Raw genomic sequence first — 24,297 nt, forward strand, 5'->3', positions numbered from 1 at the left:
AGTCTTAACCGCTGAATTGCCTGGGAATTCCCATGAGTTATTTACTTCATATTCTAAACTTTGGTTTCCTCATCTATAAGATGGCTACAATAACAGCAACAACCTCAGAAAGTCACCGTGAAGAGCAAATGGGATAAAAGGTCTACTATGCCGAATATAATGGCACAGTACACAGAAAGCACGTGAGAAGTGTCAGCTATTACTGATATTATTAAGGCAACATCTGAAAAGAATTCTACACAAGAACTCCAGAGACACAGCCACTTCTCTCAGATTTGCCATTCACTTTGGCAAGAGCTAACTTCTCTCGGCCTCTGTTTTTTCATCAAAATATGAGATGGAGAGGGCTACTGGATGTTAACCTCTCTTCTAACTTAAAAATTCCCACTTTGCCACGAGGAACTCCTTATTCTTGTGACTAGCTAACAGAGAAAATCACTATAAATGATTCATTCCTTTGCAGATATCCTAGAAAGTCACAGTTAAGAATGTTGCTTCCGTAACTTAGAAAACACAGTAAAGTAATGGAATGCATTAAATTTAAAGGAACAATGTTTACTCTCACTTCAGAAATGAACAGAATATTTCTGCTTAGAAAGTCTGGTGCTTTATGATATTTAAAAGATGTAAACTAGGGTAAAGCTTAGAAATAACACTCAGGTTGGCTAGGAGAACAGTGTGTCCATACATCCTGGTTTACTAGGAAGCTCTCAGTTTATCTGGTCATCACAGCTTAGTTCTTTTTTTTTAATTGGAGGCTAATTACTTAACAACATTGTAGTGGTTTTCGCCATACATTGACATGAATCAGCCATGGGTGTACATGTGTCCACCATCCTGAACCTCCCTCCCCATCCCATCCCTCTGGGTCATTCCAGTACACCAGCTTTGAGTGCCCTGTTTCAAGCATCGAACTTGGACTAGTGATCTGTTTCACATATGGTAATATACATGTTTCAATGCTATTCTCTCAAATCATCTCACCTTTGCCTTCTCCCAGAGTCCAAAGTCTGTTCTTTATATTACAGCATAGTTCTTAATAGCTTCAACCTTTTAATTTTTAAAAGCAAACTAGTATGGTTGATAAATTACCTTGTCACTCAGTTTTATCAAGTTCACAACTCATGAAACTTGTTCTTTAAATTGGCAAATCTTGGTTTCTTTGGTAATAAGTACAAAGTTTTGGTGAAAAAAGCAATAAAATGTAAATTAATCTTGTGACTATAAACCTAGGAATGCCTTAGACATATACTTCAATGGTGCTACCACTACAAATTCCAAGAACTGTTACTATTCCATTTGCCTCTGAATTTGGGTGGTGCTGCTCCTGCTGCTGCTGCTAAGTCGCTTCAGTCGTGTCCGACTCTATGCGACCCCATAGACGGCAGCCCACCAGGCTCCACTGTCCCTGGGATTCTCCAGGCAAGAACACTGGAGTGGGTTGCCATTTCCTTCTCCAATACATGAAAGTGAAAAGTGCAAGTGAAGTCGCTCAGTCGTGTCCAACACTTAGCGACCCCATGGACTGCAGCCTTACCAGGCTCCTCGTCCATGGCAGTTTCCAGGCAAGGGTACTGGAGTGGGGTGCCACTGCCTTCTCCATTGGGTGGTGCAGTTAATCTATATACTCCATAATATGCTTCATTCATTCATTCACTCACTTACTCCAAATAGTTACTGTCTACAATGTGCTGATCTTTGTAAAAGGGCTGGGATCCAAAATGTCTCATTTCTTACAGTTCCTCTTACTTGAATTTTATAGAACTTTAAGGTTGATGTAAAGCTTTCCAGGGCTTCCCTGGTGACTCAGCAGTAAAGAATCCACCTGCATTGCAGGAGACCCAGGTTTGATCCTTGTGTAGGGAAGATCCCCTGGAGAAGGAAATGGCTACCCACTTCAGTATTGTTGCCTGGAAAATTCCATGGACAGAGGAGCCTGGTGGGCTACGGTTCATGGAGTCGCAAAGAGTCACACACAGCTGAGCAAATAACAACAACAAAGCTTTCAACAACAAAGTTGTTCTTTGGAGAGTCATTCTGTCAGATTCTCTCCAAATGGGAATAAGTCAGTGATTTTTTTTTGCTATTTTTGAACTTATTAAAATAGTTCAGTGTGAAGCACTGGTGACAGTCAGCTGTAACTGCGATTCAAGAAAAAAAAGCACTGAGAACACTGAGGAAAATGAGAGCCCTACAGCCACCAGGGGGCATTTCTCACCACCAGCTAACAAAGAGATTTCATGAAAACACCAGGGAAAAAGTTTCTCAGCCACTGCCTGTCAAACATCCTGGGCTCAGTGAATCATCCCAAGAAATGAAAAGAATCCAATGGCGTCCACAGCCTGACACAATAAAAGACTAATTCAGTATCGAGAAGCATTTCCGAACTGCATAAAACACTTAAAACTCCTCTAACACAATCCCTCTAGAATCAAAGGGCCAGGAAAGGATTACAGACAGCAATCTTCCTAATTTCCAAAAGCTTACTTTAAAGCTTACTTTAAAGCTTTCTACATTAATGAAAAGCAGTCCTCAAGGAATCTGAGCCTACTGGACTTCACCATATCAATCTTCTTTTTTTATTAATATTATGGGTACTATTAACACTACTAATCTTTCTCTATTATTCATACTGTTCCATGCACTTCATTTGGTACTACTACTTCCACTTTTATGGCTAATTCTGAATCTAAACTCCTTGACTGGACTCTGTGCTACTTCAGGGCAGAAACTGTTTTAAACTTCTTTCAAGTCATTTACTCTGGAAGCCATATAGTATCCCACTGTGCAGCAATGCCCAGCTCTACCACTCACTGCCTGTGCGGTAAAGTTACTTCTCAGGGTCTCAGCTTTCTCATCTGAATTCACTTATTCATTTACCCAATTATTTATGGAACACTCACTATGTGACAGGCACTGTTGTAGATTTTATCAACTAAACCAGCAAAAATCCCTCCTCACAAAGAATATTCTGGTAGGGACCCACAGGCAACAGACAAAATATATTAAAGTACGTTAACACTGCTAAGTAAGTGTTATTTAAAAGACAGCAAAGGAATATGAGGAATGCTGAGAGTTGTGGGAAGGGGGTTAATTTGAAAATCTGACTACAGTGGACAGGAGGCCTAAATGAGAAAGTACTCTTTCAGCAAAGACTTGAGAGAAGTAAAAGATACACGATGCTGTAAAAAAATCTTTCCCCTGCTTAAAAATCAATGATTTGCCCTTTCATAAAAACATTTTCAGATTTTTGGCCATTCCCCAATCCTGGATCCTCCCTTGCTAAGCAAGTCATTTCAAGACACTGTACTTGGCAAAGCTTACCTGTGGGAGTACTGCCTTTAGGGAATGCAAAGCCCTGAATGAACTTCTAAAATCATGTCCCCACTCAGAAATACAGTGAGCCTCATCCACAGCAATAAGTGTGATACCTATCAAAACAGAAAAATATGTAGATGGAGAAGATAAAGCTCAAAAAAGTAATAAACTCATCTAAAGTTTTACCACCAATTTCACTTTGAATATGTAAATATAACAGAAAGGAGAAAAATAATTCAAAGTATTGAGTCATATAAAAATATAAGCATAAATAATAGCAGATAACGCCAAAAACTGGGCTTCCCAGGTGGTGCCAGTGGTAAAGAACAAATAGACCAATGCAAGAGACCTAAGAAACGGAGGTTTGATCCCTGGGTCAGGAAGATCCCCTTCAGGAGGAAATGGCAACGCACCCCAGCATTCTTTCCTGGAGAATCCCATGGTCAAAGGGGGCTCAAGGGCTACAGTCCATGGGGTCACGAAGAGTCAGACACGACTGAAGTGACTTAGCACGTACGCCAAAAATTATTACTGAGAACAAGCAAAGGGAGATATATGGATAAAAGGCAGATGGATAAAAGAAAGAAATATTTAATATCTATTTTTCAAATAATATATGTATTCAATTTTGATTTTCATCATTATTTCTCAGAGAAATTAATTACTACTACTCTGTCCTCAAAGCTATCACTCATCTGCAATGATAATACCTTAAAAAGAAGAGCTGTTCTAATTCTCATTCATAATACTTTTAATTTTATCTCATGGATTAGCTATCCAAAGAGAAAAAGTCAGCATATTTCTACTGAGATTACATTCATCACTGTCTATGAATGATCACTACAGAATTCCTCTGAAATGCCAGTTCTGAAAGACAGGATGACATCCACAGTTTCTAATATAAAAAGGGAAGGGAAGAACTATATCTCATTTTGTACAAAGTAGGTAAGAAGGAAGGCAAATTGTTCCTTCTTCACCTAGCAACCCCTTTGCTCAGCCCCCCCCCACCCCCACACTGAATCAGAATCAATAATGTATAGTAATGTCTCTCAGAAAAGGGCTTTACTATATAACCATCCATGAAAATGTCTTCAGATATTTCAAAGTAATGACAGCAGAGCTTTTGCCCTTGATTACCAAATTAATCGCTTGGACACGACTGAGCGACTTCACTTTCACCAAATTAATATTTAAGAAAAAAATAATTTTTCCTCTCAACGGGGATGATCGCAATTTAATGTTTATCTGGATATTTATGTTTTGCCACTGTGTGTTAGCTGCTCAGTTGTGTCCAACTCTTTGCAACCCCATGGACTGTAGCCCACCAGGCTCCTCCCTCCATGGGATTCTCCAGGCAAGAGTACTGAAGTGGGTTGCCATTTCCTTCTCCAGGGGATCTTCCCAACCCAGGGATTGAACCCTGGTCTCCCGCATTGCAGGCAGATGCTTTAACCTCTGAGCCACCAGGGAAGCCCCCAGGCAAGAACACTGGAGTAAATTGTGATTCCCTCTTCCAGGGGATCTTCCTGGCCTAGGGGAAGTTTTGCCACTGGGGCCTATTTAAAAACATAAGTCAGACTACCTAGATGCATAACTTGGCTTACCATTTATATTACTTTAAGCATGTTACCTAAGCTTTCAAGTGTCAGCTTCTCCTAAGGTAGATAATAAAAGTAGCTAACATTTTTTTAGTTACTCTGAAGATTAAGATCATTCACATAAAATGCTAAGATAGGGGCTGGCATTAAAAGACTGCTCAATTTAAAAATATGTATATTATTATTATAGTTATTGTGCTAGTCGCTCAGTCAACTCTCTGCAACCCCATGGACTGTAGCCCACCAGGTTTCTCTGTCCATGGGGTTCTTCAGACAAGAACACTGGAGTGCATTGTCATTTCCTTCTCCAGGGGATCTTCCCAGCCCAGGAATCAAACCTGTGTCTCTTCTGTCTCCTATATTGGCAGGCAAGTTCTTTAACACTAGCATCACCTGGGGAAATGCATACTATGTTCCAGACACTTTCCTAGGAATAAAATAGTAAAATGCAATTCATGATCTTGAGGAGCTCACATTTCTAAAGGAAGAGACAGAGAAACATGCATATAACTGCAATTCATTGAGATTACCAATTACAACAGGGTTGGAGAAGAAAAAGGAAAGAAAAAAAGAAAACCCTGCTAAATCTGAGCAAATCCAGGTTGAGTCACATCAAAATTCTATTAACTGATGAGTGGGAAAAATTCAATACTACCACTATACTTATTTGGCTTTCGAAACTATATGACCCAGATTTTAAATTAAATAGGTTAAAAAAAGAATGACAGCTCCTTCATTTTAAAACCCTCCTTAAAATCACAGGTTTGATTAACTAGCTTTGGCACTTCCCCAGTGGCTCAGCGGTAAAGAATCCACCTGCAATGGAGGAGACGAGGAAGATGCAGGTTCGCTGCCTGGGTCAGGAAGATCCCCTGGAGGAGGAAATGGCAGCCCGCTCCAGCATTCTTGCCTGCGAGATCCCATGGACAGATTAGTCTGGTAGGCAGGGATAGGGAAAGACTCAGACAGAACTGAGCAACTAAAACAACGACAACTACTATTTTTTAATGGAGCTAAACTTTGTCCCTCACAACCAGCTGATGCAAGCTTCTGCCAACTTTCCCATTAAATGTGCAAGTCCAAGTGTCTGCCCAGGTCCAGGATATATTTCATTTTGGCACACCAGTCATTAAAGCCTTATTCCCAAATTTACAAGACAATTACAGGTACATTTGCCTTTAAGGTGTCTCTATATAAAATTCTGCTTGCTGCTTTTGTTAAAAAACCCCCACTACTTAAATAATAACATTTCATAAAAATCATAAATCAGAATAGCTAAATGTCAAAACTACTGTACCAATGAAATTCTGAGTATATTCACTGCAGCAAGCATTAAAAAATGAAAGTTAAATAAAAATACTTGAGAGAATTTATCGTATTTTGTTCAACATTGACAGCCACCCAAAAAGAGCATTTTCATCCATCTTATGCAGATACTCAGCTCTAATAATTGCAGTGTTCATAATTTACTCCTTTACAAAAAATTAAAATAGAGAATTAGAACAACCTATCAAGAGGCTCTAAGTAAATATTGGATTAAATCCATCACAGAAACAAAGCAAATGTTAAAATGGAACAAAACATATCCAGATCACTAGGTACAAAGACCCTAACTTTTGCAATAAAACCATGGAGTTTATATACCTAGAGTTGTTGATTTTAATCTGAACTGAAATATTCATAAGAACTTTATACAACCTAATAGGATACACACTAAATTTGTTTTAATGGTAAAAATATAACATGCCAATAAGGGAGTTTAACAGTTTTGATAATATATTTATCAAATGCTAATTTCTACCCTCATTCTTTTGTTGATACTTAACACATATTAAAGGAGAAGGCAATGACACCCCACTCCAGTACTCTTGCCTGGAGAATCCCATGGACGGAGGAGCCTGGTAGGCTGCAGTCCATGGGGTCGCTGAGGGTCGGACACGACTGAGCGACTTCACTTTCACTTTTCACTTTCATGCACTGGAGAAGGAAATGGCAGTGTTCTTGCCCAGAGAATCCCAGGGCCGGGGGAGCCTGGTGGGCTGCCGTCTATGGGGCTGCACAGAGTCGGACACGACTGAAGTGACTTAGCAGCAGCAACACATATTAAAAAATAAATACTTGTTTTCATTATATTATTAGAATAACTGTTAAATGCTTTCCCAGAGTTATCTGCAAGTAACCATTAAATGAGACGCCACAATGTTTAAAAAAACTTTACGTGCTAGGAATTATCTTAACATATAAAGTGTGATCATATTACATTAGAAAGCAAAGATTGTCTGGTTTAACTTAATGTTTGAAACATGAACAACTGCAATAGAATCTGTGATTGTAGCTGTTAGATAGCTGAGCCTGACCACCAAGAAGGGAAAAAACAAGACAAAATGTTTTTAGCATACACATCAAAGACGATACCAGCTTTTGACTAATTTTTTATTTACATTTTCTAAGAAATAGGCTAAGACATATTATGTAATTTTTAAAATTAATCGTACTCATTGACAACAAACAGTCAAAGGTACTGTGGTCTCCAACCTGAAAATCACACATCAGAATCACCAGTGAGAAGAGTATAGCTGCCACAACCTCATAGCAGGTGCATTAAATCATAATTTTCAAGGTTGGAGGATGGGAAATTTTCTAAAGTTTGAAAGGTGATTCTCCTGAACAGTAAGAGCAGAGAACCACTACAATGATTAAGATTCAGAATACCAAAAAAAGGAAATTATAATATCATAGAATCCAAGATTCAACATTTATTCAATAACATATTTAAATGCCTACTATGTGCCAGCAACATACTGCTACTGCTAGTGCTAAGTTGCGTCAGTCGTGTCTGACTCTGTGCGACCCCAGAGACAGCAGCCTACCAGGCTCCTCTGTCCCTGGGATTCTCCAGGTAAGAACACTGGAGTGGGTTGCCATTTCCTTCTCCAGTGCATGAGAATGAAAAGTGAAAGTGAAGTCGCTCAGTTGTGTCCAACTCTTTGTGACCCCATGGACTGGAGCCCACCAGGCTCCTCCGTCCATGGGATTTTCCAGGCAAGAGTACTGGAGTGGGGAGCCATTTAAGAAAATATAAATAAATAAGAAGAGCATTTTCCCCTAAAAAGTTTATAGTCCAGTAGAAGAAAACAGTATACAAACAGGCAATTATAATCCAGGAGCTTAATTTCTAGGGCAAAAGGAATTGTGGGACAGGATAGGAGAGGCAGAGATTTCCTGGATCCATCCACAAGTTTAAAGAATATCTCACTTTAACAAGTACTTATAAAGATTCTATCATCCCACTTACCAATATTAGCCTCAAGCTGCTGAAGCAGGTTCAAGTTACCTGAACAGAATTCTGGAGTTAGGTATACAATCCGGTATTTGCCTCTGTAAAACAAAGAAACAGGAAACGTAAAAACAATCACCCAGTGAATATAACTGAAAACCATAACACAGTATAATTTTTTAAAATAATGTATTACACCACTTAATAAAAACAAAATGCATATTATATGTGTGGACATATACACATATATTTGTTCTCTGATTTCATTTCAATTCATCAAAACAAACATGGCAACACCAGTCAGAAAGTACTCAGTATAAGATGCCATTAGAAGCCAGATTCTGATTTCCAACAGTCTAGCCCCCAAATCACAGCGCTTGAGTTAACTAATCAAGCCTACAGTAAACCTTCTATATGTTAGCAATCCACCTACATGCCACCTTCCTTGGAGAATGACAACCCCATTACCCTACACAATTGATCCCATCTCCACAATTAAACCCGCAGCACCCACGTTTCTCCTGTATATTCTGCTCTATTGCCCACATCTTCTTGGGCCAGTGATGCAAAGCATACTAAGGTCAAGTTAGTCAGTCTCCGTCCTAAAATTTGGGGGTCTAACCAAGTAACAACCAGTCAGTCTCCAAGCAGCAAGATCTGTAACATGTAAATGAAAAATACCTGCAATCTATTTGGTGACTAGAATAGCACAGAATGCTTACCTTCTGAGAGAAAGCAAGAGGAAGACACACAGAGAATTTAGATTAAAAAAAAAAATGCCCTATTGTATTTTCAATACTGATTCCAGTCTCTTCCTGAGGACTGGCTAATTTCTTTTCATAGGGATCCACAAGCCATTCCTGTATCCTTACTATAAAATTCCATATTCATTTAAACTAGTTTGATTGATTTCTATTCTGTGCAGACCGAATCCTAATTAAGACAATGTTTGCAATGAAGGTTAGGGCTAGGGCAAAATAGGTAGAGTCTCTTTTCCATTCTACCAAATGAAGACATAAATCAAATTAAACAAAATGAAATAATATTCTTTATGAAACCACTTCAAAATATTTAATCTACTGTGTGCTAGGCATGGTGCTTTCACTAGGAATGGGTAGAAAACAACTAAGAAAAAAAGTTATGCTTTTCATATCATTAAAAACTAACCCAGAAGTCTAATTAACACAGGGAACTGTATAATTAGTTCTGATGCCAGAACTATCTCGGTTTGAATCTCAGTTCTACTTCTTACAAGCTAAGTAATCTTAGGCAAGTATTTAACTTCAATGTGCATCAGTTCTTCAGGGTAAAACAGTGATAAGAACTATAAAGACAGCTGACTCTTTAGATATCTAGATTCAAAGTAAACCTAATCAAATCCCAATTGGCAATTTAGTGAAAAAGGTGATATTGAAATACAAAGGAGCTAGAATAGATCCCAAAAAACTGGAAAAAAAAAAAAAAAACAACCCCTACTTTGAAAGAACAAGAAAACAAAAGTGGAAGACCTGTACTACCTGATTTCAAAACTTATTATAAAGCTATAGTAATCAAGACACCAATCAAGACAGACAGACAGAGTGACAAAATAGAAACTAAACACTGTAACAATAAACCCATGTATATTTAGTCAATTTAGTTTTTACAAAGGTGCAAAAGCAACACAGTGGAAAAAGATAATCCTTCCAACAAATGGAGCTGGAAGAAATGGATGTGCCTAGATTAAACAAAAAAGGAACTGCAGTCAATACCTGATATAACATACAAGGTTTACACAAAATGGGTCATAGATCTACACGTAAAACATAAAACTATAACATTTTTTGAAGAAAATATAAAGGAAAATCTCTGTGACCTTGAGTGAGGCACCAAAAGCAACAGCAAAAGCAAAATCCATAAAAAAACAAACGGACAAACTGGACGTTATACAAATGAAAACCTGATACTTTCCAAACTAACTGTTAGGAGAATGGTCCGCCTTCACCAAAATCTTGTATGTTGATCTTCCTTCCACTGCCTCTTTGGAGCAGTTTCTCAGAACTATCTGAGATGCTGCCTCCCATGCTGCAGTCCTCATTTTGCCACAAATAAAACTTAACACACACAAACGCACACACACAAATCTCTTAGGAGAATGAAAAATGGAGTCATAAACTAAGAGAAAATGTTTGGTAACCACATAGCAAGTGAAGGATTTATATTCAGAATGTATAATATAAACTATCAAAATTCAAAAGAGAAAAAAATAAGCAAAAGATGGATATAAGCACTTCATCAAAGATACACAGATTAAAAAAAAAACATAAACAGATGGCTAATAAGCTAATAAGTATATAAAGAGATGCTCAACATAATTAGTCTTTCAGTTCAGTTCAGTCACGTCCGACTCTTTGTGATCCCACAGACTGCAGCACGCCAGTCCATCACCAACTTCCGGAGCTTGCTCAAACTCATGTCCATTGAGTAGGTGGTACGATCGAACCATCTCATCCTCTGTCGTCCCCTTCTCCTCTGCTTCAATCTTTCCCAGCATCAGAGTCTTTCCCAATCAGTCAGTTCTTCACATCAGGTGGCCAAAGTGTTGGAGCTTCAGCATCAGTCCTTCCAATGTATATCCAGGACTGATTTCCTTTAGGATTGACTGATTGGATCTCCTTGCAATCCAAGGGACTCTCAAGAGTCTTCTCCAACACCACAGTTCAAAAGCATCAATTCTCCAGCACTCAGCTTTCTTTATGGTCCAACTCTCACAACCATACGTAACTACTGGAAAAACCATAGCTTTGACTAGACAGACCTTTGATGGCAAAGTAACGTCTCTGCTTTTTAATATGCTGTCTAGGTTGTTCATACCTTTACTTCCAAGGAGCAAGTGTCTTTTAATTTCATGGCTGCAGTCATCAGCTAAAGTGATTTTGGAGCCCCCCAAAATAAAGTCTCTCAGTTTCCACTGTTTCCCCATCTATTTGCCATCTATTTGCCATGAAGTGATGGGACCAGATCCCATGATCTTCGTTTTCTGAATGCTGAGCTTTAAGCCAACTTTTTCACTCTCCTCTTTCACTTTCATCAAGAGGCTCTTTAGTTCTTCTTCACTTTCTGCCATAAGAGTGGTGTCATCTGCATATCTGAGGTTATTGATATTTCTCCTGGCAATCTTGATTCCAGCTTGTGCTTCACCCAGCCTGGCATTTCACATGATGTACTCTGCATATAAGTTAAATAAGCAGGGTGACAATAAACAGCCTTAACGTACTCATACTACTACTACTACTAAGTCGCTTCAGTCGTGTCCGACTCTGTGCGACCCCATAGACGGCAGCCCACCAGGCTCCCCCGTCCCTGGGATTCTCCAGGCAAGAACACTGGAGTGGGTTGCCATTGCCTTCTCCAATCCATGAAAGTAAAAAGTGAAAGTGAAGCCGCTCAGTCGTGTCCAACTGTTAGCGACCCTATGGACTACAGCCTACCAGGCTCCTCCATCCATGGGATTTTCCAGGCAAGAGTACTGGAGTGGGGTGCCATTGCTTTCTCCGAACGTACTCATAGGGAAATCCAAATGAAAAACACATTGAGGGGCTTCCCTGGTGGCTCAGTGGTGAAGAATTTGCCTGTCAATGCTGGAAACACAGGTTCAATACCTGGTACTGGGGGATTCCACATGCCACGTGCTGAAACCACTGAGCCTGTGCTCTAGAGCCTGGCAGCAGCAATGACTGAGCCCACGTGCCACAACTACTGAAGCCCCCGCACCATAAAGCCTGTGCTCAGCAACAAGAGAAGCTACTGCAATGAGAACCCAACACACTGCCACTAAAGAGTAGCCCCTCTTCTGCAACTAGAGAAAAGCCCGCAGAGCAGCAGAGACCCAGCATAGATGAAACTAAATTAAAAAAATTTTAAACAAACACTGACGTATTAAAATGGCTAAAATTAAAACCTTGGCCATACCAAGTGATGGCCGAGATGAGGAGAAATTAGAATTCTAAGACACTGCTAGTAGGAATGTAAAATGGTACAACCACTCAAAAATTCTGACAGTTTCTCAAAAACTTAACAGAGAATAACTATGTAATTCAGCACAGGCCTTCCCTTGGAGCTCAGTGGGTAAAGAATCCTCCTGCAATGCAGGAGACCTTGGTTTGATCCCTGTGTCAGGAAGATCTCCTGGAGTAGGGCATAGCAACCCACTCCAGTATTCTTGCCTGGAGAATCCCATGGACAGAGGAACATTGTAGGCTGCAGTCCACAGGGTCGCAGGACTAAACACAACACCACATGCAAATGCTCACAGCATCTTTATGTGTAAAATCGCCAAACTGGAAACAATCCAAATGTCTATCAACAGGTGAACAGATAAACAAATTATGGCATATCCACATAATGTAATCTAATAAAAAAGAATGAACTATTGGTACATGTAACAACATGGATGAATCTCAATATATTGGGTAGGCTAATAAGTTCAGTCAGGTTTTTCCACTGAGAAAAACACCACAGACACTTGACAACATGATCAGGAATCATATAAATAACTTACAATTTAATATCCTCTACAACATTTTTTGACTGTGCTGATCCAAGAAAACAAGCTGGAATACTGGATATTCTGTAAGAAGAAAAACAAATATCCTGGAAGCATGTGCACACTACAAATATCAACTTCATTTTTAAATGAGAAGAAACAAAAAGTTATGATGTACATTTCTCTTCTTTGCAATCTCTTTTTGTAACTCACTAACATGGTAAATAAACTCCTTCAATGGCTATATTAGAAGACTGGTTGTTAAGGTGGATTTTCCAAAAAGACTGCAAGCACAAGTTGAAGGAATTTAAATGGTTTTCATAAATGAGAACTACACCTCTATGTATATACTTCATACCAAGCTAAAGAAGAAGGGTAACCAACAGAGAGAAGAATTTTGTGATATGTAGTGTTAACCAGCATAAAATTTGCTTTTTAAAAAAATTTGGGGGTGGGGGGTCATCTGGTAGCCCTAAATTACAGAGAACTCAAGAAAGAAGATAAGCTGTTCCACTAAAGTGTCATATATTACAAGTAAAAACAAAGCAACATTTATAGAAATGTGTTAATAGGAACTAGATTTTAACATACATGATAAATCAAGTATTTCCTTCACAGGAGTTAAAAAAAAAAGAGGGTGGCAATGTGGCTCTGAAAGCCTTACTCACTCAAGCTGAAGCACTTGGTCTTCCATCAAAGAAATAAGGGGAGAGATGACAAGGCCAATCCCACCTACATAAACAGGTGGATACTGGAAGCACAGACTCTTTCCATACCCTTAAAATAAAAATAATACACTCAGAGAAATAAAATTAGATCGTTGGTACTCTGATTTCTTCTTACACTGTACTTGCATGAGATGAACAGTCACTACTAATGTGCTACCTTCCTAAGAGTTAATTCGTGCAAAATTCAAGCATCTACCCTCAACTCATTCTCTTCTACAATTTACACCATCTGTATACATACATACCTTACGGAAAGATTAAGTATTTCAAAATCTTGAAGCTTTATTTTTTAAAGAATAAGTTATTTGCTTAAGTACAACTTACCAGTTGCCATGACAACAACATTATCTTTTCTTTCTTCCAGTACAGAATGAATCACTTTCCACTGAACCCTGGAGGATGAAAAGCAAAAGGCTGCACTGTTTTACTAATACGAAATGGAAGAGACAAGTTAAGTCTAACCATTTCCTTACATGTAAATTTCAACTTAAAAGTAAAATAAATAAACATTTAACTACAGTTAATGATTTACCTGCTGAAGTAATTAGAAGGGAATGTAAGGATGTCTACAATTTATGCCGATGCACTTTATTAATAAAAATTGAATGGATTAAAAAATGGATAGACAGATAATTGATATGTGATAAAGCCATTTTATTTTTTCATTTCCTCCAGAATTCCTTTTACATTTCCAAGTTTCAGTAAAAATACATGAATTCTGGAGCTTTAAAACAGAACTCCTGCTTGACCAACTTTCCATTCAAGGTGACTGAACAACTAGTATTTCCATTTATATTTGCATTAAATTTTATTAAATATCTATAAAATAAATTCCAAGCTTCAATCTAGATATCCAACAGAATCACTCATTTAAATAATAAGAGAAATGCTCTAGGTGCAAGGACTGAGTAAGAAGGGAAATGAGGGAACCTTTTGGAGTGATTGTAACGTAACATTTTTTAAAGAGTTTAGGTTACATGTGGGTGTGCGTGTACACTTAAGACTTGCCAATGTTAAACACTTAAGTTTAACCATTTCCTTACATGCAAATTTTAGCTAAAAAGTAAAATAAATATTTAACTATGTTAATGATTTACATGCTGAAGAAGTTAGGGTGGAGTGTAAAGATGACTACAATTTACTTTGAGATGCATTCTATTAATAAAATTGAATAGATTAAAAAGTGGATAGACAGATAATCAATATGTGATAAAGCAAGTATATTAAAATCCTAATAGTGAATTAACAGATATACAAGTATCCATTGTAAAAAAAAAAAAAAAAAAAAACTATAGTATCTTTGAAATTTCTTTTAATAAAATTTTGAGGGAAAAACAACTAGAAAGGTGATCTTCTGGTATGCTGATAATGATCTGATCTTTCTTTTCGGAAAGCTGGATACACAGGGTGTCTGGTTTGTGAAAATTCATAGATAGGTACATTGATGTGTACTATGTGTAGCACACAGTTTAATCTAAAGAAAATGTTTTAAGATCAGAAAGGAAAAAAAACAGAAAATGTTTTAAGATCAGAAAGGAAAAAAAACAGTATAGATTTTCTAAAGAAAATGTTTTAAGATCAGAAAGGAAAAAAAACAGTATAGATTTTTATAGTAATAAAACTATTACCAACAGTTTTATTCAAATTCACTTGTTCTTCATCTCATTTGTATTCCTCTCATTTTAAAACTTATAACTGTGCTCCCTTGGATGTAAATACATTTGACTATGTAAAAACAGCAGCAGCAGCATGTAAAAACAGATATGATTATCACTGTTTCTCAAACTACTGTCTTATGAATTTCTATTACATCAATATGCATTAGACAGTAAGATGCACAAAACAGGCACACAGATACTTTTGTAATAAAATAAAACTCAGGATTAACTTAAGATGAATTTATTAATGTATTTAAACTCAGAACTCTATCTTAAGGAAAACCATTTTCCTCACTTATAAAAACAATATGCAGATATGAATTTTATATAAATTTACTTCAAAATAATTCTGCACTTAGAAAAATTACAGTGTACCATGTATAAACTATAACGAAGTTGTACTTTTACTGTTCAATGGATGGATTATTTGTCTTTCTAAGTTTGTAAAAAAAAAAACAGTAAATAAGTAATTTAATTAACTGAGACTATACTCACGGCTTAAAACTAGAATGGCCAAAGTAGGTCTTGAGGCAGTTAATTTGCTTTTCAGTAGGTCTTGGTAACAGATAGTCTTAAAATAAAATGGGCATTTATGTTAAAATAAAGGTACACAAAGTGAGAGAAAGTTTTATTTTATTGACTTCTTTTAAAGAATATAGTTACTGTGTTGTTGTTCAGTCACTCAGTCATGTCTGACTCTTTGCGACCTCAAGGACTGCAGCATTCCAGACTTTCCTGTCCTTCACCATATCCCAGAGTTTGCTCAATGGCAGAAAGTGAAGAAGAACTAAAGAGCCTCTTGATGGAAGTGAAAGAGGAGAGTGAAAAAGTTGGCTTAAAGTTCAACGTTCAGAAAACGAAGATCATGGCATCTGGTCACATCACTTCATGGGAAATAGTGGAAACAGTGGCTGACTTAATTTTTCTGGGCTCCAAAATCACTGAATATGGTGACTGCAGCCTTGAAATTAAAAGACGCTTACTCCTTGGAAGAAAAGTTATGACCAACCTAGATAGCATATTCAAAAGCAGAGACATTATTTTGCCAACAAAGGTCCATCTAGTCAAGGCTATGGTTTTTCCAGTAGTCATGTATGGATGTGAGAGTTGGACTATGAAGAAAGCTGAGCACTGAAGAATTGATGCTTTTGAACTGTGGTGTTGGAGAAGACTCTTGAGAGTCCCTTGGACTGCAAGGAGATGCAACCAGTCCATCCTAAAGGAGATCAGTCCTGGCTGTTCACTGGAAGGAATGATGCTAAAGCTGAAACTCCAATACCTTGGCCACCTGATCCGAAGAGCTGACTCCCTGGAAAAGACTGATGCTGGAAGGGATTAGGGGCAGGAGGAGCAGGGGACGACAGAGGATGAGATGGCTAGATGGCATCACCAACTCGAGGCACATGAGTTTGGGTAAATTCCGGGAGCTGGTGATGGGCAGGGAGGACTGGCGTGCTGCGATTCATGGGGTCGCAAAGAGTCGGACATGACTGACTGACTGTACTGAACTGAACTGACACTTATTTTTCCTTTGGGTACCAGGCACAACTCCAGATAAACTGTTTGATTAATTTCTTAATACTAAGGATAAGAACTTTGCTACGATTCACACTTTTGCCAGCTTCATATAAATACAATGTTTTGGAATTTGTTATACTTCTAAAAACTAACATTTAGAGCCAACCATGGCCAACAAAATAGCAATCCAAATTTTATAATGTAACCAATTTTCAGTCAACAGTAAGCAGGAATTAATTACTGTCACAAATAAAATCCATAGGTAAAGCCTTCATTTTAATTACCATTCTACCAAAAATCTCTGATCAAAATTCCAGTTGCAAAGCAGAATGGAGTTATGTTAACTTCACCCCATTGATTTTCATTTTTCCCTCAAGTTGAAGGATTCATGAGTTGCCAAGAAAGAGAACAGCAAAGAGTCAAGAAAACCCACCTCTAAACAAATGAATATTTGTCCATTTTTAATACAAGAAAACAAAGGGAAAAAACTTTAACATTTTCATATACTTTCCATCTATGAAATGTATTTTAAATTTTCCATATTACAACATTGAAGAAATCTAGCTCCAGAGAGCATTCTACTCTCTGAGGAGATGCCTACAGCTTGCCATAATGAGTATCATCACTTATACTTAAATGATAGAAGATTCTTTTAGCAGATTCTTTACTAGAGTTTGCACATACAAGATGAAAATTAGTCCATTTTGCTATTTGACACTTTGCCACTTATTTTAAGTAATAAGCACCTGAAGAACAGATATTTATCAATGCCATTTATAATAATGTTTAATATAAGTAATTAATTTATTATTTCTTATTTCTGTACTGTGCTCAGTCATGTTTGACTCTTGGCAACCCTATGGACTGTAGTCCACCAGGTTCCTCTGTCCATGGGATTTTCCAGGCAAGATTACTGGGGTAATGGAGTGGGTTGCCATTTCCTCCTCCAGCGGATCTTCCTGACCCAAGGATTGAACCCATGTCTCCTCTGTCTGCATCATCGCAGGTACATTCTTTACCGCTGAGCCAGTGGGCAAGCCCCTGCTTCTTATTAAATCATTTTTTATCATTTTTGACAAAGTATAAAATTCAGGATGAAAAGTTTCACGTTGCCATGTTCACCAAATGACACAACACTCTTATCACTTACTTTTCTAAGTAGTATGACTGTCCTTTATGAAGACCAAAGCACTGTAGGATTTAATGACAAGTTTTCAGGGCCTAATTAACTACATGCCACAGAATCCTTGATGTCCAAAATGTTTAAAATTAAAACCTAAATTAAAATCAGTGATAGGTATCAGAGACGAGTCAGTTCAAACACACGACAGTGCTTACCTTCCTCAACTTCTTTTTCCTCTTCAATAGCTTCGTTCTCATCTTCATCATCTTCTTCGGAAGGAAGATCCAGATTTTTTTCCATTTCTATGCATTTTGAATGATTTGGATCTACCATGCCACTTTTGAGGTTTTCTAAAGACTGAACATTTAGAAGAATTTTTCAGAGCAAAAGCATTGAGAGTGCTGTATCTTTTTCAGCAAACACAAAAGGAGTATTATTAACAGAGCCTACAATTTTGTTCAAAGCTGGCAGATGCGCAAGCAATACCACAAAAGAACATGTGTGCTCCCGCTTAAATATGTGCTCAAGAATGGTTTCTCAGGCATAAGGCCAAAGATGGAATACTGCCAGCACAAACAGGGTTCATTAATAGCATACGATGAACTGGCCCTAGGGGAAGTTTTCATAAATTTTGCATTTAGATTATTTAAAACATTTTTTTCTTTATCATACTTCAATGCTTCCAATTCCCAAGTGGTAACTGTGGGCTTTAATGTGATTCTTGTAATGAGTTTCTCTGTATCATGTGTCAGCGACATTATTTTTGAGGAAGCATAAGGTTTAAACTATAAGTCAACAATAAATGTGTCTCTGGAGTTGTCAAAGCAACAACAAAAACACTGAAATAATTTTAGGAAAGGAATATTACAAATGCAAAACAAATGCTTTCATGTCAGCTTGGTATCTGATTTCCTCCCCTAAATGAAGATTATCTGCTTAATGAATCTGTAGGTATTTCAGAATTGTTTCATCTGTAAAAATTTCGTAATGAGAAATAACAGGAAGAATTATTAAACCACAGTTGTCATTTTCTTTTTATATTACAACTTCTATTCAGTAAGTCTGACTTAAAAGGTTTTTTAAAAAGTATTCATTTCAGGCCTTCAAAAGGGAAAAAAAGATATTGTCTTTCATATTTTTTTATTCCAGTCAACAAATATACTTGTTAAAAAAAAGTACTTTTACCTGTGCACCCAAGTTGCCTTCTAAGAGGTTCAATATATAACATAAATTTGTAGAAGTCCACAAGTATCCTATAAATGCACTACTTTAATAAGACTCTTCAGAGAAATGGTTCATCAATAAAGGCATATGATTTAGTATTTATATCCTTTTATTACTGTTAGCTAATATTTATTACACTTAGGAAGCGCCAGGCTCTTTAGTTAAACCCTTCACAAGTAACACCTTAATAATAAATACAACTGTTAATGGAGTATCAAAAAGCTAAGAAACATGCCCAAAGTCACACAGCTAATTAAGGGAGAAGTTAAGCCTTTAAACCCACATTCACATTCAGAATCCACATTCCTATCACTACCCAGTACACTGCCTCAAAATTCAAAGAATCAGGAACTTAAATCTCATTTCATAAAAAGAAAAATCACATCGACCTAAAGATGAGAACTAAAAAGTATGCATAATGGTGAACTTCCATGTTTTTCTTCATATTCCCTTAATTTAGCTAAGTTTAGGCTTTTCTTTCTAATTGTCCATCCTTGATTCATAAGATTTGATGAAGAAACTGGAGGTCAGGTGAAGTAGAATATACATAAATTATAAAATACTATTTTCAACTTGGTAATGGGGGAAACTGAATCACTTAAAACATTAGAAAATTATGTATAAAAGAAAACATCCACAGCAAATAAAACCAAAGTAAAGAAGATGGAATGTATAAAAACAGAACTTCCAAATAAAAGTGGACACACATGGATGGGAGGAAAGAGAAACCTGTTTTAATACTGGAGAGCTGAACCACTACCCACATTCCAGGAAAAGATTAAAAGAAAGTGACCTAATTAGTATACTACGGAAATGAGAATCCGAGTTCTTATTCACAGAGCCAAAGAATGAACTTTGTGAACACTCAGAACACTCACAGTAGCAAGCAAACAGGATTTATTTCAGAAAGAAAAGTACAAATCTCTCAGGACAGACACTAAGAGGGGGTAAAGTTCCCACAAAGGTGGGACTTAACAGCAGTTTATATCCTTACTCGTAATGATTTGTACACTTTTGATTGGTTCTTACTTTTAACATATGTTGTTTCTAACCAATCAGCTTAAAGACCACAACGTTTGACTTGACATCTTTATGGCTTCTTTTGATCCTTGGATTCTTAGTTTTCTTAGACATTAAGTTACCATCCGCAACCATTTTTCATGACTCCCAGCCATTTTACAATGGACCAGATGTATGCACTAAAGATTAATGATCACCAGTTGTTTTTCCCTCAGGCATATGGAACACAAGTTAATTACTACCCTTCCTGGGTCTGAGTGATGATAATTTATCAGACCAAGGACACATTCCTCTAAGAGCCAGGAATTCAGGACAAAGGAGATAGGCTTAGTTTAATGGAGTGGGATACTTATTAAAACAGGTGGAGGTCTCAGAGTTCCTACACTAACTGCCTAACAACTTCTACATCACTACTGCTAATAAATTATGCATAGGCCATACAAAGACATAAAGAAATATGAAAAGGAAAACAAAATCTAATGCTACATAAGTGACAGCAATCTCACTGTGGTAGGACCAATTTAGAATCAGGCAATATTTTACTTAATTAATGTCCATTGTAAAGAACTAGAAGTAATTTTCCGTAATGGCAAACATACCTTAAGCATCTCCATTTCTAAATCTTCATCACTCTCAATTATGTAAGATAGATCCTCTTCATTATCCTTGGAAGATGAATGCTTTAAAAAATAAAAGTTTGTCAAACATTAGTTTCCAAAATAATTGACTCAATACCCTCTTTTCTAAAAATAAAGTTCTTTTACATTAAATATCTTTAGACCATCTCCTATTCTTCACTAATAAATTTATAATATATATTTATATGTTTATGTGACAAGTAGATAGAAAGGAAGGGAAAGAGGATGGGAGGAAGGAAAAAAAAGAGAAGGAGGAATAAATATATAGAAACAAAGAAGCAAATAAAAAAACTACCTAACCTGTTTACCTAATAAACAAGATAGATAAACAAGCTTGCAATAGTATACACTCTCTAAATGAGAATACAAATGACAAATTCATTTATAGTTTAAAAAAAGCCCAAACTGTGGTTCCCAAACTTTTTGAATACAGGAACCTCTTCGCAACATTGAGAAATTCTGTACAAAGCCAGGAACTATACTTGTTCTCTTATAGACACTGATTTTTTAAAGATCACAAAAAGTTACAATGATTAATAATACCTTTAAATAAATTGATATTTTACAAATAGCACCTATAGGTATGTGAAAAATAGTGTCAGATAAGTTATTTAATTAGCTATTGCCAATGTGGAGATATGACAAAACTACAATAATCTGGCAATCCTTTCAAAGCAAATGTCCAATGATAGTAACCTGTATGAAAGAAACCCACCAAAGAAATACAGAAAGACCCCAAAAAAGTCTAAAATTTAAACTGGAAATAGGAAAAGGAAGTACAGACTTCATTAACCACAAAAATTAACCTTTAAAAAAGATCTTAAAATAAGTCATATACTTTTATTTTTTAAATGGGGGTCTCATGAATTTTTTAAATGCTAATAATTATTACACAATAAAAAATGGCAATAAATGGGGTAAAAGATGTGAGTCAGATCATGAAATCCTGATAATTCTATATTATTATATGAAACCTATCAATTTAAAGCGAATATATAATATGAAATTTCTAGAAAATCAGAAGGTACTACAGAATTAGCAAAAGATATTTCCCAAAAGTGGAGTCCACTTTACAAATGGTTGGTATGAAAATAGTTTGAAAACAATGCTAAAATCCATTTGTATAATGATAGAAGTGATTACTAGTATAGTTACCAAATATAAAGAAATACTGAGAATCTGTCCTTAGAAAATTGAGGAAATAATCCTATTAAATGACTTTCAAATCTAATTTTAAAACCTTAAAATGCAGTTATTATTTTTAAAATGTATACAATTCTGCCAAATATGGGCAATACAGATAATTTTTTAATTAATGAAAAACAAATGAGATAAAAAGTTTACCGCTATATGTCTCTTTTATCTTAAACAAACACCATAATTCTGCTAATAACAACTTCACTATTTCAAAAAATATGCCTAAGTTATTAGCAAACAGAAAAACATAATCTCATAAGTTAATCAAATCAGAACATGATTAGAAATCTAAACATGAAGTTGAGAAAAAATATACAATGTTTAACAATAATCTATCAAGACCAAAATGAGGTTTCTGACTCTAGATGACAGTATAGGTGAGTGTCAAGTAAAAATATGAGTTTATTAGAAACCCTCTCAGAATATCAAGTAAAGAAAACCCATATGAGGAAACCAAACTACCCTTAAGAATCACATTTGGAAAAGTAAACTCTAGTAGGTATACAGGGATCTACAAAAAGAAGAGGTATATACTAGGTAAAAAAGCAGGACAAATATTATATGCTTAGCAAATGATAACAAATGTGTACTGACACTAAAAATCTTTCCACTATAAAACACTGTTGATCATACTAAGTCAGGAGTAGCAAACAACAACTCACAAGCCAAACCTAGCCCACTTTTTTGCTTTTGTAAATAAAGTTTTATTAAAATACAGACAGGCTGCTGGTCTACAGCTGCTTTCAAACCAAACTGGCAAAACTGGGCAGAAACCAGGCGGTCTGCAAAGCTTAAAATATTTACTATCTGCCCATCTATAGCAAAAATCAGCCAACCACCTTCATGAATGAAAACTGTTTGCTCTTTACTGTAGTCAGTACCTCAGGAGATGTGCAAGTAACATCAATAAGATCCTTTTCCTGAGCCTGTTGTTCCAAAAGTTGGAGTTCCTCTTCTGTAATATCTAATGACATGAAACAATTTCTTTCTGTATTCTCTTTCAAGTTATTGCCTTCCAGTGCATCTTCCAATCCATCTTCTTGTTTCATTTGATTTCCAAGTGCCTGTTCTCCATCATGTTCAATTAAATCATCAGGTGTGGCATCCCATGCCTCATCTTGAACTTCAGGAAAAATGTTATGTGCTCTAATTTGTTTCTCTTGTGCTTCTCCAGCAGTTGGCTCCTCCAGTGGTAACAAGTGAAAATCACTGCTGGGTCTCAGTTCCTTCTCAGTAGAGCCAAACATCATCATCCTCAGTGAATACAGATTTTCTGAAATATCCTTCAATAGCAGGGAAACCCTAAAAAAAAATATTTAAGAAAGGTGAATTCAACTTTAATTGTGTTAACTCTAAGGACAAGTTTTAATGCTTTTTAATAAGAAGACCTTCACTTAAAGGACACACTGGATTACACTCGCTCTTCATGCCCTTCATGCTTATAGTTTCTGGGCTCCTCGCTAGTACAGCAAGGTACTTCTACACTCAACACCTAACTTGCATGCTTACTAAGTGTCAGAAGTGTTTGGCCCCAAACTAATTGTTTATGGTGTCACTCCTTATCCATTCTTGATTTTCATGTTAAGCATACATCCAAGCTTGTCAAACTGTGTCATAAATGCAAAGCAAATATGCCCTGAATGTGGCCTCATGCACTCCACTGGAACTTCAGTTAAGTGGATGTGAATTCATGCTTATGGCATGTATTTTAGCTATTCACAGATCTCTTGTTCTCCCCCAGTTCAGAGATATATCTAAATAAGTGGAGCATAGACTTGTTACAAAGAATCTGAAATAAAAGATCTTAACTAGTTCTTGTATTGACCCACTAAAAGTTCATAAGATCTACCTTTATTAAAAATGCATCCAGGGACGTGGGAGAGAAGCTCAAGAGGGAAGAGATAGATGTATACATACAGCTGACTCATGTTGTTGTATAGCAGAAACTAATACAACATTGTAAAACAATTATATTCCAATTTCTTAAAAAATGAATCCAATGTTGCCCATTCTCAAAATGTAAGAAAACCTACTTAGTTTTGATATTATAAAGCAAAGTATTAAGCACATATAATTTATACTCAATAGTTATTTTAATTCCTAGAAAAAAACCTGAAATGTGAATAGTGATTTTTCATATAAATGGTATTTTCTTCTTTCATGGAGAGAAAAATGTAAAAATGAATATGAAATAGCTTTATTAGTACCTTTCCCCATTTGACAGTTATTTCTTTCAGATATTCTCAAAGTTACATAGCAACTACTAAAACAAATTGCCAGGAGGAAAATGACTTTGAAAAAGAGCTGAATTTCTATCTCATACTTTGAAATCTATCAAAATATATCACAAACCTCATCCAAAAAAGAATACATTAACATTACATTTTTTCAGTCAGAATTCTATTTCAATTAACTGCTTCACACTTCTACAAAGGATTTTAGCCTCAAAATTGTATTACCATGTTATACTCAA

At 36.4% G+C, this 24,297-nt stretch overlaps 1 protein-coding gene across 1 annotated transcript in view; it reads right to left on the bottom strand.

Annotated features, from left to right (window-relative positions):
* Positions 1-24,297, bottom strand: part of WRN (WRN RecQ like helicase) — a 95,611-nt gene that overhangs the window by 54,689 nt on the left and 16,625 nt on the right. The window contains 9 exon segments of the mRNA XM_068971373.1: positions 3,325-3,431; positions 8,212-8,294; positions 12,734-12,802; positions 13,387-13,495; positions 13,771-13,838; positions 15,600-15,675; positions 17,961-18,191; positions 20,558-20,669; positions 22,706-23,126. Coding sequence (XP_068827474.1) covers positions 3,325-3,431; positions 8,212-8,294; positions 12,734-12,802; positions 13,387-13,495; positions 13,771-13,838; positions 15,600-15,675; positions 17,961-18,191; positions 20,558-20,669; positions 22,706-23,126 — 1,276 coding nt within the window.

Source organism: Capricornis sumatraensis, chromosome 4 (genome assembly GCF_032405125.1).
Source record: "Capricornis sumatraensis isolate serow.1 chromosome 4, serow.2, whole genome shotgun sequence".
NCBI lineage: Eukaryota > Metazoa > Chordata > Mammalia > Artiodactyla > Bovidae > Capricornis > Capricornis sumatraensis.